This window comes from Microtus pennsylvanicus, chromosome 2 (assembly GCF_037038515.1).
Source record: "Microtus pennsylvanicus isolate mMicPen1 chromosome 2, mMicPen1.hap1, whole genome shotgun sequence".
Classification (NCBI taxonomy): domain Eukaryota; kingdom Metazoa; phylum Chordata; class Mammalia; order Rodentia; family Cricetidae; genus Microtus; species Microtus pennsylvanicus.
The window spans coordinates 150,091,765-150,104,988 of NC_134580.1; the positions used below are offsets into that span (position 1 = coordinate 150,091,765).

At 47.0% G+C, this 13,224-nt stretch overlaps 1 protein-coding gene across 3 annotated transcripts in view; it reads left to right on the forward strand.

The window, feature by feature from the left end:
* Nucleotides 1-652: 652 nt before the first annotated feature.
* Nucleotides 653-13,224, forward strand: part of Cdh26 (cadherin 26) — a 33,288-nt gene continuing 20,716 nt past the window's right edge. The window contains exons 1-7 of one of the 3 annotated variants that reach the window (XM_075963284.1): nt 653-870; nt 2,852-2,999; nt 4,633-4,799; nt 5,326-5,454; nt 6,786-6,971; nt 8,316-8,584; nt 10,443-10,585. In XM_075963284.1, coding sequence (XP_075819399.1) covers nt 850-870; nt 2,852-2,999; nt 4,633-4,799; nt 5,326-5,454; nt 6,786-6,971; nt 8,316-8,584; nt 10,443-10,585 — 1,063 coding nt within the window. In that variant the 5' untranslated portion in view covers nt 653-849. The remainder of the gene's footprint in view (nt 871-2,851; nt 3,000-4,632; nt 4,800-5,325; nt 5,455-6,785; nt 6,972-8,315; nt 8,585-10,442; nt 10,586-13,224) is intronic. The other 2 variants (XM_075963283.1, XM_075963282.1) reach the window with 2 other exon arrangements.

Sequence of the window (13,224 nt, forward strand, 5' to 3'; positions counted from 1 at the left end):
AATCTGCTGAGAATTGCAATATGATTTATGATAGATTCATAAAGAGAAGAATGCCTCTTTTTTTTCCTGTAAAGGAATCTTCTCTACTTATTTTAAATCTTCTCAGTTTCATAGGACACAAGTGCCCATTGCAGTCCATTCTTTTACGTTCTTTCAAATAATTGTGGATTGACCATCCCTGCACCGAGACTCTGACCTACTTCTAAGCCACGCATGTAACTGATTTCCCACTGTGCCTCTGGCATCTAGGATGCTTCCGTCTGCTAGCTTGGGTGTGAGGCTATAGCTCTTGTGCGTGTAATTACAGACGCCATATGGCGGTCTGTCATGCAAGTGCTGCACGGTTTGTTCATCCAAGGGTGTAAATCTCCGGGCTGTAACAAAAGGCTGAAAACCAGTCCGCGTTCAGAAAGCGCCGGCGGTATTTCCTTTCTGCATTGTGACTGAGTCCCCTGGAATTTCTTAGCATCTTGCCAATGAATAAACAGCACTCACGCCCCTCAGGCATCTGTCAGAACTAAAGGTCTCAGATGTAGCTTTTAGGATAATAAATGGAATATAAAATAATAAACACAAAACAAACACACGGTTCTTGTTTAAGTGGGAGGATTACGGTTGGCCCAGTTTCAGAGCAAGGAGTCAGGGTGATTAAGGAGCCGAGCTGCCGGCATCGCGATGAATTATGGAGGACGAGGGAGCAACCGTGTGGGAGAGAGCCAATTTGCTTGTGAAAACTTTAAAAATGTATGCTAGAGTCCCTGAAGCGGAGTAGCTCAGGAGCAGGAGCCCTGCAGCAGCCGCCAGCCTTCCTGGAGGGGAAAGCTGACCCTGAGGAGACTGAGGCTGTCCATGCTGGTTCTGAGATGCGAGGTAAGAAGGGGAAGGTTAGACCCGTGCTTCAGCCTTCGCCTGCTGGCTGGCCTTTGGGTTCCTCTACCTCTTCCGAGTGTTGAACAGTCAATCATTCTCTGGAACAGAGGGAACAACGTGCTCTCTAGGGCTTCTGCCAGGGTACGAGGGGTTCATCTGCGCGTGCAACCCCTTGCTCTTCTTTAAGGAACTCATTTTTCTTGACACCTCTAGCGGGATCCTGTGCGGTGGAGGGCTCCTGTGCTCGGGAGCACCTCCATACTGCAGCTCATGGGCATCCTTTTGCTGCGACTAAACTCCTGCAGGCTCTCTGCATGCTCCATCCCTCTGGCCTGCCAGCCTTCAACAGACCAAACCCTTGCACCCAGGGGCAAAGGGGACACAGTGGTGAAGCAGGTTACAGTCACTAGAAAATACACATGCCTATCTCAGCATGCAAGCAGATCAATTTCTAGAAATATATTTATCACCTCCCAACTTCTGGTTTATGATTAATGGCATATTTTAAGTTACGTAGTCAACATTACCTTATTTTAATATTGTAATCAAGAACACCCTGTAACTAGTGGGCTATGCTTTTTATACCATTTTCAGATTTGTGAAAGAACAGCACAGTGTTGAGTTTCCCGAGGTCCCCGCTGCCGGCATCTTGCCCTGGTGTGGTTTGTTTCTATTGTAACTGGGAGCCAGGGTTTTACAGAATCACCATCCAAAGCCCATGGCTTGCCTGGTCTCTGTCCAGGTGTGCTCTTGATGCCTTGTATCGCATGGGTCGATAACGGTGGCTCCCACCACAGGCTCCTGTGGAGTAGCTTCCTGCTCTGAAATCCCTCATGTTCCACCCGCTCACCCCGCCCGTATTGAGAACCACAAGCTTTTTATTACCCTTTTATTATCCATAAATTTGCCATTTCCAAGCTGTTATGGAGCTGCACTCCTGTGGTTTATAGCCCTTTCAGACTGTTTCTTTATAAAAAAAAAATTTACGGGCACACGTGTATGTGTTTGCACATGTGTGTTTCACATGTGTGTATGTGTGTATACACATGCATGTGCCATATGTGCATTGTGTAGGTGTGTGTGTACATGTGTACATGCATGTGGGTCTGTATGTGTGTGTGTGAGCGTGCGCATATGTGTGTGGGTGCATGGGTGCAATCGTGTGTGTGTGTGCGTGCATGTGTGTGTGTCCTGCTTTCATTTCTGATGTAGTGGTAAAATTCCCTGATAAGAAGCAGCTTAAGGGAGAAGGGTTTCTGTCTTACACATCTAAGATCTGTAGTAATGTCTGTTCCCTCACTTCTGACCTGGATTCCCTCGTTCCCTTGTCTGTTCTCTGGGCCCCATCCCACACATCATTTTTTTCTAGACTGTTTTTAGTTTAATCAACCATGGCCGCTGTTTGGTGGTTTCCATTTCATTGATAATCTGCTCTGCTCTCTTGTTATTTCCTCCTTTCTATCTGGGTTCATTTGTTTAACTTTCCCAAACGTTCTCAATATACAAGCTTAACTTACTAGCCTCTAGCAAGGTAGGACTCCTGGACAAGCTGGAGAGGCATGGCCATTCCTCTTCACTACCTCAGTGAGGACATTGACTCTCTATGATCTGATGTGTCCACAACTGTATTGGTTCCTCTGGGCGTCCCTTTCTCCAAAACCTATAGGTCTTGGCTATAATTCTCAAGGCCCAGTAATAGTAACTGTGTCTTCCTTTCTCAAGACAACACCGATAAACTGTAGAAACAGCTCTCCAGCATCTTGCTCGGGTCTACTCAAATGGAGAAACCAAGTCTGACCTTGATAATGACTGGGGTTTCCCCCAAGTCTTCGCATAGCTGATCTGCGGGAGCCTGTGCTGGGGGAGCGTGGCGCTGAGGCAGGTCCTTGGAACTGCACTACACATCTGGCATTAATGGTTCTTTGATCAGCGCCCTCGGGTATACCCACCCACACTGTTTACAGAGTTCTCTGCTTCCCAGGTTTACATTGATGCTGTGGATCGATCCACAGGGAAAGTGGTGGACGAATCCCTGATTTTCAACATTAGAGTCAGAGACGTGAATGATCACGCACCCCAGTTTCCCGAGAAGGAATTTAACATCAGTGTGAAAGAGAGTCACGCTGCAGGTGCGTTGGGTGTTCCGCTGTGTGAGTATGCCTCTCTCTGCCCTGTGTGACTCCCCTGCTTCTTGCTTTGATAGTGATGGGGACTTTGATCCAGGTAACTCAGGAAGGCTTTTCACTGCTCACATAAAAGGTTGCAGGCCCAGAGTCGCTGAAGGCTTTGCTCTCCCTTAGCTTCATTTTGTGTTGGCCGTGGAAGGATGTGGAAATTGTGCTGTCTGGAAGAGCAGGCATGTAAATGTAGCCTAACAACAAAGCCACACCTAGAGGGATAGAGATGGAGCCAGGGCAGGCTCACCAGGGGCTCAGCAAGTGTCTCATCTGCAGAACGACAGGGACATGACATCTGGCCTCTGGGTTTCAGAAAGTAAATCTTTACAAGCCAAACTAATTTTCCTAGAAGGAGAATCTATTTTTATAACAAAAGCAGTGTTTAATATTGTAAAATAGTCTTTGGAAAATTCAAAGACCTGAAGCCATTGGAGTAGGAAGCGTTTTCAGAAGTTTTAGGACTTTTTTCCTTTAGGTTTACACGCATGTTTACCCACAGTTGTGTTGTGTATGTTCATGCCTTGTCAGGTGTTCTATTTGAGTGTAAATACACACTTACATATGTACTTTTTATGAGAGCAGGAAATGTATATGTATTAGTCCTTAAACGTTCATAGATGCTGGGTATCTCTTTCTGTCTGGGCATGCTTTCTGGTTTGAAAAGCTGGGTTGGGTCTGTGAGAAGGCCCTGCTGGGAAAGCGCTGCTAAAGCCTAAAGCTCCAAGGTCTAACCTGAAACTCCTGCGAAGGCAGCAGGAGAAAACTGACTCCACAAACCTGTTCTGAGACCCCCACACATGCCCTGTGGCATGCGTGCCCCATCATACAGACATGTAGTAATATAAATACTTTCCTGCCATGTTGCCTGCACATCTGGTATACTAGATCTTTGGTGGGTGAGTTTTGAGATATCTCCTTGGTCTCCCGTGCTGACTGTTTGGTTGATGCCTTTTAAAAAGTGTTTTTGCAAACTGTTTGAGGAAGGTATCTGAGCTGGCCTGTGCTGCTCTCAGGCCTCACTCACGATGCTTACGCTCAGGGGAGAAGAGTGGCTGGTTCAGACGGGTGGCGAATTGAAGAGGGCCAAGTATTCATTCGGCGGCAGAGCGCGAGAGCGCGCCAAGTGTTTTCTGTAATCTTGCCTGTGGCTGAACATTTTCACACATTTCTCAGCCTTTTCTTTTTTAATCAATGTCCCTTTCCTGTTAATATGATTGCCATTTGCTTCCTGATCAAAGCTTGCTTCTTCTATGTGAAGAACACATACTTGGCACATGCATTTCAAGTGTTTATCACTCACTTTTAAATTTTGTCTGTATTTTTTATACATTTAAAAACTTCATGTATCACTTGTACCCCCGCCCTCTTCTGCAACATCAGTCCTAGCTAGAAGGCTCCTTGAAGTTTACCCTAAGTTAAATATCCACCTTTATTTTGCATAGTGTGTCTGTATGCTGATTTTTTCATTTAAATATCTCATCCATTCTGGTGTGTGCCCTGATGCCATTTTCAAAGGTTCTTCCCTCTCTCTACTTTGGCAAACAACCTTCAGCCAGCAATAACATTCTTAAAAACTTCTTTCTAGGTCAACCTATTTTTCAGTTGTTAACGGTCGATTTGGATCAAGAAAACACTCCGAATTCTCAAGTCCTTTATTTCCTCGTTTCTCAAACACCATTACTGAGAGAAAGTGGCTTTCGGATTGATCTCATCAGTGGGGAAGTACGACTCTCGGGATGCTTAAAATATGAGGTTATGTAGATTTTATTATTTGAATGCACCGGGGCTGGTGAGCTAGCTCTGTCAGCAAAGTGATTGCTGCCCTGGCAGGACACCCGGTTCCAGCCCCAGAACCCATGTAAACTAGTGCTGTGGCGGGGTGCCTGTTGTCCCAGAGCTGCAGAGGCAGAGAAAGGCTCCTCTCTAGGGCGTCCTGGCTAGCCAGGCTAGTCAAATGGTGAGCTTCGGGCTCCATGGGAGACTTTGAATCAAGAATGAAGGTGCACAGTGCCTGAAGAGCACCCAAGGTTAACTTCTAGCAATGTGCACACGCGTACACACACACACACACACACACACACACACACACACACACTCACACACACTCACACACTCACACCCAGAGTGTTGTTTATGCCCCAGCCCCAGATTTGGGTCTGTATTTGGGAGTCTTCTGTGGTTAAGCCTTGCTATAGAAATTGCTAGAAAGAAATGTCCTTGTTAATATTTTCCTCCCCTGTGTTTGTGGGGCTTAACATTCCTTTCCCTTCCCATGTAGACTGCTCCTTGGTTCACTCTGATAGTCAGAGCAACGGACTGTGGAGAGCCATCCCTGTCATCCACAGCCACCATTCACGTCAGTGTGGAGGAAGGCAACAACCACATGCCCACATTTGTGGAAGACCATGTAAGGCATAGGGTGCCTGAATTCTAAGCCCTCTACAAAGGTCCCCAAGCCCTAGGCTTATGTACTTCTGAGTCATGACAAAGTACATACGATACTCCAAAGCAACCTAAAGTGGAACTGGGCAGTCCACCCGGGGTAGAGAGATAGCCCCATCTGTTAAATATTTGCTTCCCGCGTGTGAAGGCCTGAGCCTGACACCCACCACTCATATAAAACTCTGGGCATGGTGCTGTCCACTGAGGCCAGGCTTCAAGATCCATGGGGTCCATTCGCAGCCTTCCTTGCCTAATTGGTGAGTCCTAGATCTCAGTGGGAAACCTGTCTCCAGAAGCAAGGTTGGAACCATCAAAATGATACAGGAGCTTGCTGCCCTCCTGACGGCTTGAGTTCCATCCCTGGAACACAGAAGGATAGAGCTGACAGTTTCACAGTGTGTTTGGGCAGGGGAAGGAGGCTCCTGCACACACAAATTGATCCCGAGAGGAGTTTTCCTTGATGGCCCAGTCACAACCCTGTACCCCTCCTGGATACTCGAAGCCCTTTGTTTATTCATCTGCCTTCTGGTGTTCTACTTAGTGAACTTATTTATTCTAGTTCCTGCCTGACCTCCTCCCCAAACACAGGCATTCCATTCTCAACTCCTTGGGAATGTTATTATTATTACTATTTTACCTGTGCGTACTGACTGTTGCATTAATGATTCAACCAATTAATTTTAAAATGGGTTATTTAAATGTTTTAATTACATAAACCAACACGGAATGTTTTCAATGAAAGCTCCTCTTCCAAAAGTTTATACCAAGGACAAAATAATGTTTCAGTTAAGCCCGTGTCAGAATCCTTCCCTGGTTTAGGAAAAATCTATGCGCTCAAAAGTAAGCCTGGAAAAAAAATACCTCACTGTCTTGCCGTGCTTGCTTAGAGACTCTCTACAAAAACTACTGAAAAATGAGCTGTTTCAAGGAACTGTGTGCGCTGGAAAGATGGTCCCCTTGATCCAAATAAATCTCTCCCCATTGTGGAAGAGCTAGGATACTTAAGACACGTAGGCGAGGCTGTGTATTGCATCTTAAAAATTCTCAGTGGAAGAATGCACTGAGTTGGACTGAAGACTCTCTTTAAACTTATCCAGCCTTAGGCACAGAGTCTTAGTGAATGCCGTTCATAGAAAGGAGCATGCTCCCGACTTCATAGTGTCCCTAATATAACTGGAGGAATTCAAATGCTTGAAGGTCAAGGGTGTCTCGATGAGGACCCAGCCCTTCCCCAGCCCTCTTCTCTATGGTGTGTCTTTGCGTCTGTGATGTGGACATGATGATGATTTCTTCCAGTATGAGATTCAGATTTCTGAAGGTGAAGTTGCACGGGGCGTGTTGTATCTCCCTGTTCAAGATGGAGACTCACCGTTCACACCAGCTTGGAGAGCACAATTCCACATACTGGACGGCAATGAGGAGGAGCATTTTGACATCCTGACTGACCCTGAGACCAACCGAGCGGTATTAAATGTTATCAAGGTAAAGTCAGGGTCAGGCGGTGGTGGATGCCAAGGTGCCCATCCGGAGGACAAGCCATAATGACTAAGGGGCTAGTACCTGCTAAGCACTCACTGTGTGCGGAATGCATAGTGTGCCCTGTGCCACCCTTAGAAGAACGCAGGACCATCTGAGCCCTTTGTGTGGAGGCCGAGGGCTCCTCCTACAGTAACAAGAAGCAGACGTTTTATGCTATCAAGTTCTTTGACACCTTTTCTTGTTGTTGTTGTTACAGACAAAATCTACCACATTCACATAAGGCTGGCGTTTTTATTATTTCTTTTCCTGATGTGATGAAAAGCGAACTTTAAGAAATATTTATTTTTTGAGCCAGGGTCTCAAATGTTGCAGATTGGCCTTTAGCTTATCACGTGGTGGAGGATTCCCTCGAATTTCTCATCTTGTCTCTAACTCTAGGGTGCTGGAATTATGACATACACAGCCATACTTGCTTTATGTGGTGCTGGGGCTCGAACCCAGGGCTTTGGGCACGCTAGGCAAGTGTGGGACTAGTTGGGCCACACCCCCATCCTTTAAAATGTTTCTCTAGTGAAAAGTTCTTCTTTTAATCTCCCGGGTTTAAAACATTTTAAACCGTTGAAATGTAAATATTGGGGCATTTGTGTGGGTTGTGATGGGTGCTGAGCTCAGGGAAGCTGGCCCTGGAGGAGGATATTATGACCATATTTTATGGGTGAGGAAATCAAAGAGCAGAGAGATCCTTTACATAAAGTCATAGCTGAGAAAAGTGGGCTTGACAGGGGCAGGCGGGCGCTGATGCTTTTAGTCTTTGTGGCTTTCAAGGAGACGTAAGAACAGCCAGCACCTCCCGCACAGAGCAGCTACCTTGACTGGAAGGGCCGGCCAGAGTCAGTGCCTCTGGGTAGAGTCGGGATTCTGCCTGTCAGTTGAATAAGGTCCAGGAAACGTTCAGGAGCTGCAGACCACACTGTGAATACCAAGTATCTGACAACCCGCTGCACAGTTGCCTGCCATTGAGTTTGTCACCCTCCTGGCTTCTGAGTCCTTCCAAGTCCCAGGCTACTTTGTACCCTGAGTAGCTATGATCATTAGTATTTATATTTCTCCAAGTTCCTCTGATTTCTTTTTCTTCCTGTGGCACGGTTAAGACTTGAATGTTTCATGAGTTCCGGGTTTTCTTGCATTTTTCATCACCCTCTGATGGAGGGTGGCTCTGTGTGGTCCAGTGAAAGGAAGCTGGCTTTTGATCACCTCCTCCCACCGCTGGGTTTCTGATGACTCTGCTAAGCGTCCTCCAGCCAGGGGAGCAGTGGGCACTAATCAAGCCCTCTCTTACCTCGGCAGCCTTTGGATTATGAAACTCAAGCAGCCCACAGCCTCGGCATTGCTGTGGAGAATCAGGAGCCGCTCTTCTCTTGTGAGGAGGGCCAGGCACAGCCATCGACGAAGGCCATGGCCAGCATCACTGTGAGCGTGCAGGTGGTGGACACCAATGACCCGCCAGTCTTTCACCCCAGGAGCTTCATAGTCAGCGAGGAGGATGGAGCTGGGCCGGGCATCCGGCTGGGAGATTTCAATGCTACAGACCCGGACAGGGTCACCAGCCAGATAAGGTGGGCACAGAGCAGCAGGCAGCAAGGCTGGCTGCAGAGTGAGGACTGTTGGCCACCTGGCTGTCGGAGAACGTTGCTGAGACTGTTTCAGTCCCAGGAGTAAAAATGTAAAGCTACCTGGTAAACTGGCTGGACTAACCCAGTTAGCACCCTCACCCTATAGCACCCTCCTGGAGTCTCCCAACTTATTCCTCCCTTGACCCTTCAGAGTCTCTTTTTTTTTGTACAAAAATGCTATGTAACATGTTTCTATGTCTCTCTTTGCCAGATATCCTAGCTCTCTTGCTTTTGGATAAATACTCTAATAATATTTATTGTTTTAAATGAAATACTTTAGTCAAATCTTTTTAATGAGGTATATATGTGTACCACTTTAAGAGTTCAGTCCTTGGCACTGAATACATTCATACACCACCTAGAATCTGTGTACCCAGTAAAGGCAGCTCCCCCAGCCCCTTCCAAGTCCCCTTCCCCAGATCTCCCTCCCCAAACCCCTCCCTTCAACCTCTTTCCCAGTCCACTTCCTCACTTCCCTTACCCAGATCCCTGGCATCCACCACTCTCCCGTCGGTCCCCATGTCTTAACCACCCCAGTGATGGAACCCTACTGTGTGACCTCAGACCCTGCTTAGTCAGGGTATCGTTTGTGTCTTCTATGCCAGGGTAAAGGCAGCATTCACAGACCACAGTTAGTGTTTTCTCTTTCTAATGTCCTTCGGTTGAAATCAGTTATTTTTCATGCCCAAATTTGCTTTTGGTCTCAGATGATCTATGGATGAACTCTTGAGCTTCTACTCCTGGGTTGTGAACACCATAAAACTACAGGGACTTCTAGAACCTTCCCTAATTGTTAAAGTTGTGCACGAGAAAATGGTCTCTTTAAAATCTATGACCCACTGGCTATCCACGAGGGATCACGGTGGGCCCTGCTGAAAGCATTTTTTCCAGATGAGGAAGACGAAACCCGTAGAGAAGCTGCCCTTCTCTGGCCCTTTCTCTGCCTGAGCTTCATGCTCCTGGCTTGAGTACAGGAATCCCTTACTGTGGTCCCTCCAGAGGCACAGTGGTTGGCAGCCTGACATGGTTCCAATGGATGCCATCTGATGCCTGTCACTCTCAGAAACCCTGAAGTGTCTGCCAAAGTGATGGCTAGGAAGATGATCTTCAAGGGAGAAAGTCCTTTAGGATCTGCTACAAGACGGTCAAGACCCACAATTCCGAGGCACACTGCTGAGTGGGAAGCCGCCCTCTGCTGATACTCATAGACTGGTCTGCTCCTGCACCAAGTGTTTCCCCAAGGCAGGCCGAGTTATGCTCAGGCTGCACAGGAAGAGGGCGCTTATGCTCGCGCTTAATTGTGCCTTGCTTCCTGTTCGGAGGTTCCGTCCATTATCATCATGGCAGTAGGCATGATGGCAGGATGGTGCTGGTCAAGTAGCTGACGGTTCTACCTCTGGATCCACAGGCACTGGAGGAGAGAAAACCTCTAGGCCTGTCTGCGCTTCTGAAGCCTCAATTCCACTCCCAGTGACACACTTCCTCCAGCAAAGCCGCCCTTCCTGATCCTTTCAAATAGTGACACTCCCTGGCGTCCAAGCACTCAAATCTATGAACCTAAGGAGGCCATTTGTATTCAGATCACCACAGGAGTTCTGTGATATATTTTGATTTTTCATTAAAACGATATTTTGAGGCATGGTCTTGAACCCTCTATAAAGCTGGAGATGGTTTTGAACTCATGACCTCCTGACTCCACATCCCAAGTGCTCGGATGACAAGTATGCACCACCCTGGCCGTGACTTGTCTTTTGGTAAAGTTTTCTAAATTTAAAAATTGTGTCTGTGTTCCTTCTACAAGATACAAACTGGTTCACGATCCAGCAGATTGGGTGACCGTGGATGAGGAAACAGGAGCGGTTACCACCAAGCAGCAAATAGACCGGGAGTCTCCTCACGTGAATGGCAGCTTTTACACAATCCTTGTCCATGCGGTTGACAGTGGTGAGTACTGAGGCAAAGCCGGAACTAACAGTGGTGACTCCAGCCTCTAAGGGAGGCCATTTTCAGCATCACTGAGGAAATTATAAAATAAACCTTGTTTTCACTTTGCCTTGATGCTGGAGATTATTTTTGATAATAACTCCTGAAATGGTAAGCTGGGGACCAATTCTGCTGAAAGAGGGACAGTATTCATCCGGCAGAGACAATTAAACCGGCGAGGATGCTGCCATCAGGCCCGCCATTTTCATCTGTTCAAAAGCTAATGCAGTAGCGCTTTGTCAAGCCCAACGACGTGTGATAAATATTTAGCAGCTTCCTGTACCTGGGATGGCTCATAAGCCACAGCAAATGCGACTGAGCAGGATGCATTTGTCATAAACCAGGACGAGTGGTTTAAAAAACACATCTTAGCGCATTTCTCCAGATTCCCACAAGGCTGCATCTGAGAACATTTTCAAGTAGCATTAAGAATTGTACCTAAAGACATCTGTGATGAAAGCCCAGGCTCCAAGGACCGTGGGCCTGCCCAACACACTTGCATGATTATCTGTCAGTGAAGTAAGACATGCAGACAGAACATTGTATACATAATAAATAAATCTTTAAAAAAAAGATTTATTTATTTATTATGTATACAACTTTCTGCCTCCATGTATACCCACACGCCAGAGGAGGGCGCCAGATCTCATTACAGATGGTTTGGAGCCACCATGTGGTTGCTGGGAATTGAACTCAGGACCTCTGGAAGAGCAGACAGTGCTCTTAACCACTGAGCCATCTCTCCAGCCCCCATGACTTGTTTTTAATTTTAATTTTAGTTCTAATTTTAATTAGAAAAGATGATTTTTAAATCACCATAAATTTATACCATTCCTCCCTCCCTTGTGCTCCCCAGCTCTTGTTATTTCCATCAGAATAACTCAGAGATCATATGTTGAAGTACCGAGATCAATGAGTGTGTTCTAGAGAGAAGCGGGGGAGGGGCCTCAAGGGATGAGAGTGGACAGCAGCCATAGGGCCCATTGAGGAGGAAAGCATATCTGTGGGGTGAGGAGAGTGGCCAGTGGTCAGAGAGGCCACCCCTAACATCCACTTTTAAGTGGGCTTCATGCTATTCCTAAAGTCTCTAAAATAGACACTTTCCTGAGGGATGTTCCCTCCCCGGTGATTGGCAGGCTCTTTACCAGATTTGTAATATGGTCTGTAGTAGATTATTACCAGGTAGTCATAATCTTTCAGACAGTTCTGATTGGTTTCCATGTCTTCACCTGGGGTCAGAGTCCAGAGTTTCAGTACCCAGTTTTGTCAGCTGCTGAATTATGAGGGGAGAGCCACCCTCAGTGACACCCAAACCTGCTAATACCTGACCAGTCAGTCACCGAGCAGATTCACAGGGGTTTCAGCATCCCAGCACCCTTTGCCAGCTTCCCCAGTACAACACCTTATAAAGCTGTGTGGTCCACCATCACAGGCAGGAACTGCACGGGCCCCATCTTCCCTGGGGATTCCACATGCTACCCTTTTACAGACACTTTCCCTTAACATGTAACATGACTGACAGGACATGCTAGTACACTCTACCTCATCTACAAATGACTCAAGATAATGACAAGGGTTTGGTTGCTTTTTCTGAATGGTCTGACTTTTCGTATAGGCGAGAAACAGACTGAGCACAGACCTGGGCGGTTCCTGACATGGGAAGAGAAATGGCCGGATGTTTCAGTGGGTGGATTCGTCCTTGGCACAGCTGAGCATGGTCATTTACCAGGCCTGTGTGCACAAGGAGGGCTCTCTGAATGGATGGACCAGGCCCAGAAGGCCCTCCCACCTGCTCCCTCTCAGAAAACAAATGAGACGGGGACACAGGAAGAGCAGTCGTCCCAGTGCAGGCTTGAGAAGTGGGGTGGAGAGTAGTCTGTCTCACAGGAAGGGCACCCCTGTTTTCATAGGTCAAGTCATGATGGGGTGATGGGTGTGAGGATCCCTGCTTTCCTGCTCCTGGGCAAGCTTCTGCCGTTTCTGTAAAGGATTGGTAGGGCAGAGACTGGCTACAGTTTTTTTCCTGGCAAATCATGTTCCTGTCCAACCTCCTGGGTCCCCTTAGCACACGAATTTTGCAATTCAAATAGAAAGGGAGGCAGAGGAAGGAGGATGCAATAGAGGCCTCTTCCCCACAGGAGGACAGGCAGAAGCAGGGATGCCAGGCCAGCCTGCCTTTGTTTGCTCCACAGCTCAAAGTGGGGTTAAAAGGCGGTTCTGTTTTTCCCAGTTAAGATACTGCTGGGTTTCATTTGCTTGATTGATTTTCTCTTAAGTGATTCATTTATTTATTCATTTAGTCACAATTTTATTACTTCTTTGAGAATTCTGTATAATGTATTTTGATCATTTACTCACCTCTATCAGCTCCTCTCAGATGCCAACCCCTCCCCTACACAACCCACTCTGTGTTCTCTTATCTTTAAAAAATCCATCGGGAACAGTTTTTGCTGCCCGTGTGTGTCTGTGTGTATACTCGTCGTGTGTGTCTGTGTGTCCCTGTTCATTGGAGGGTGGCCCTGACTGAAAAAAACTGACTGGCTCTCCAGAGAGCTAGCGATTGTTGCAAGCCCTCCTGGTTCAGGAGCTGTTGACGTTGT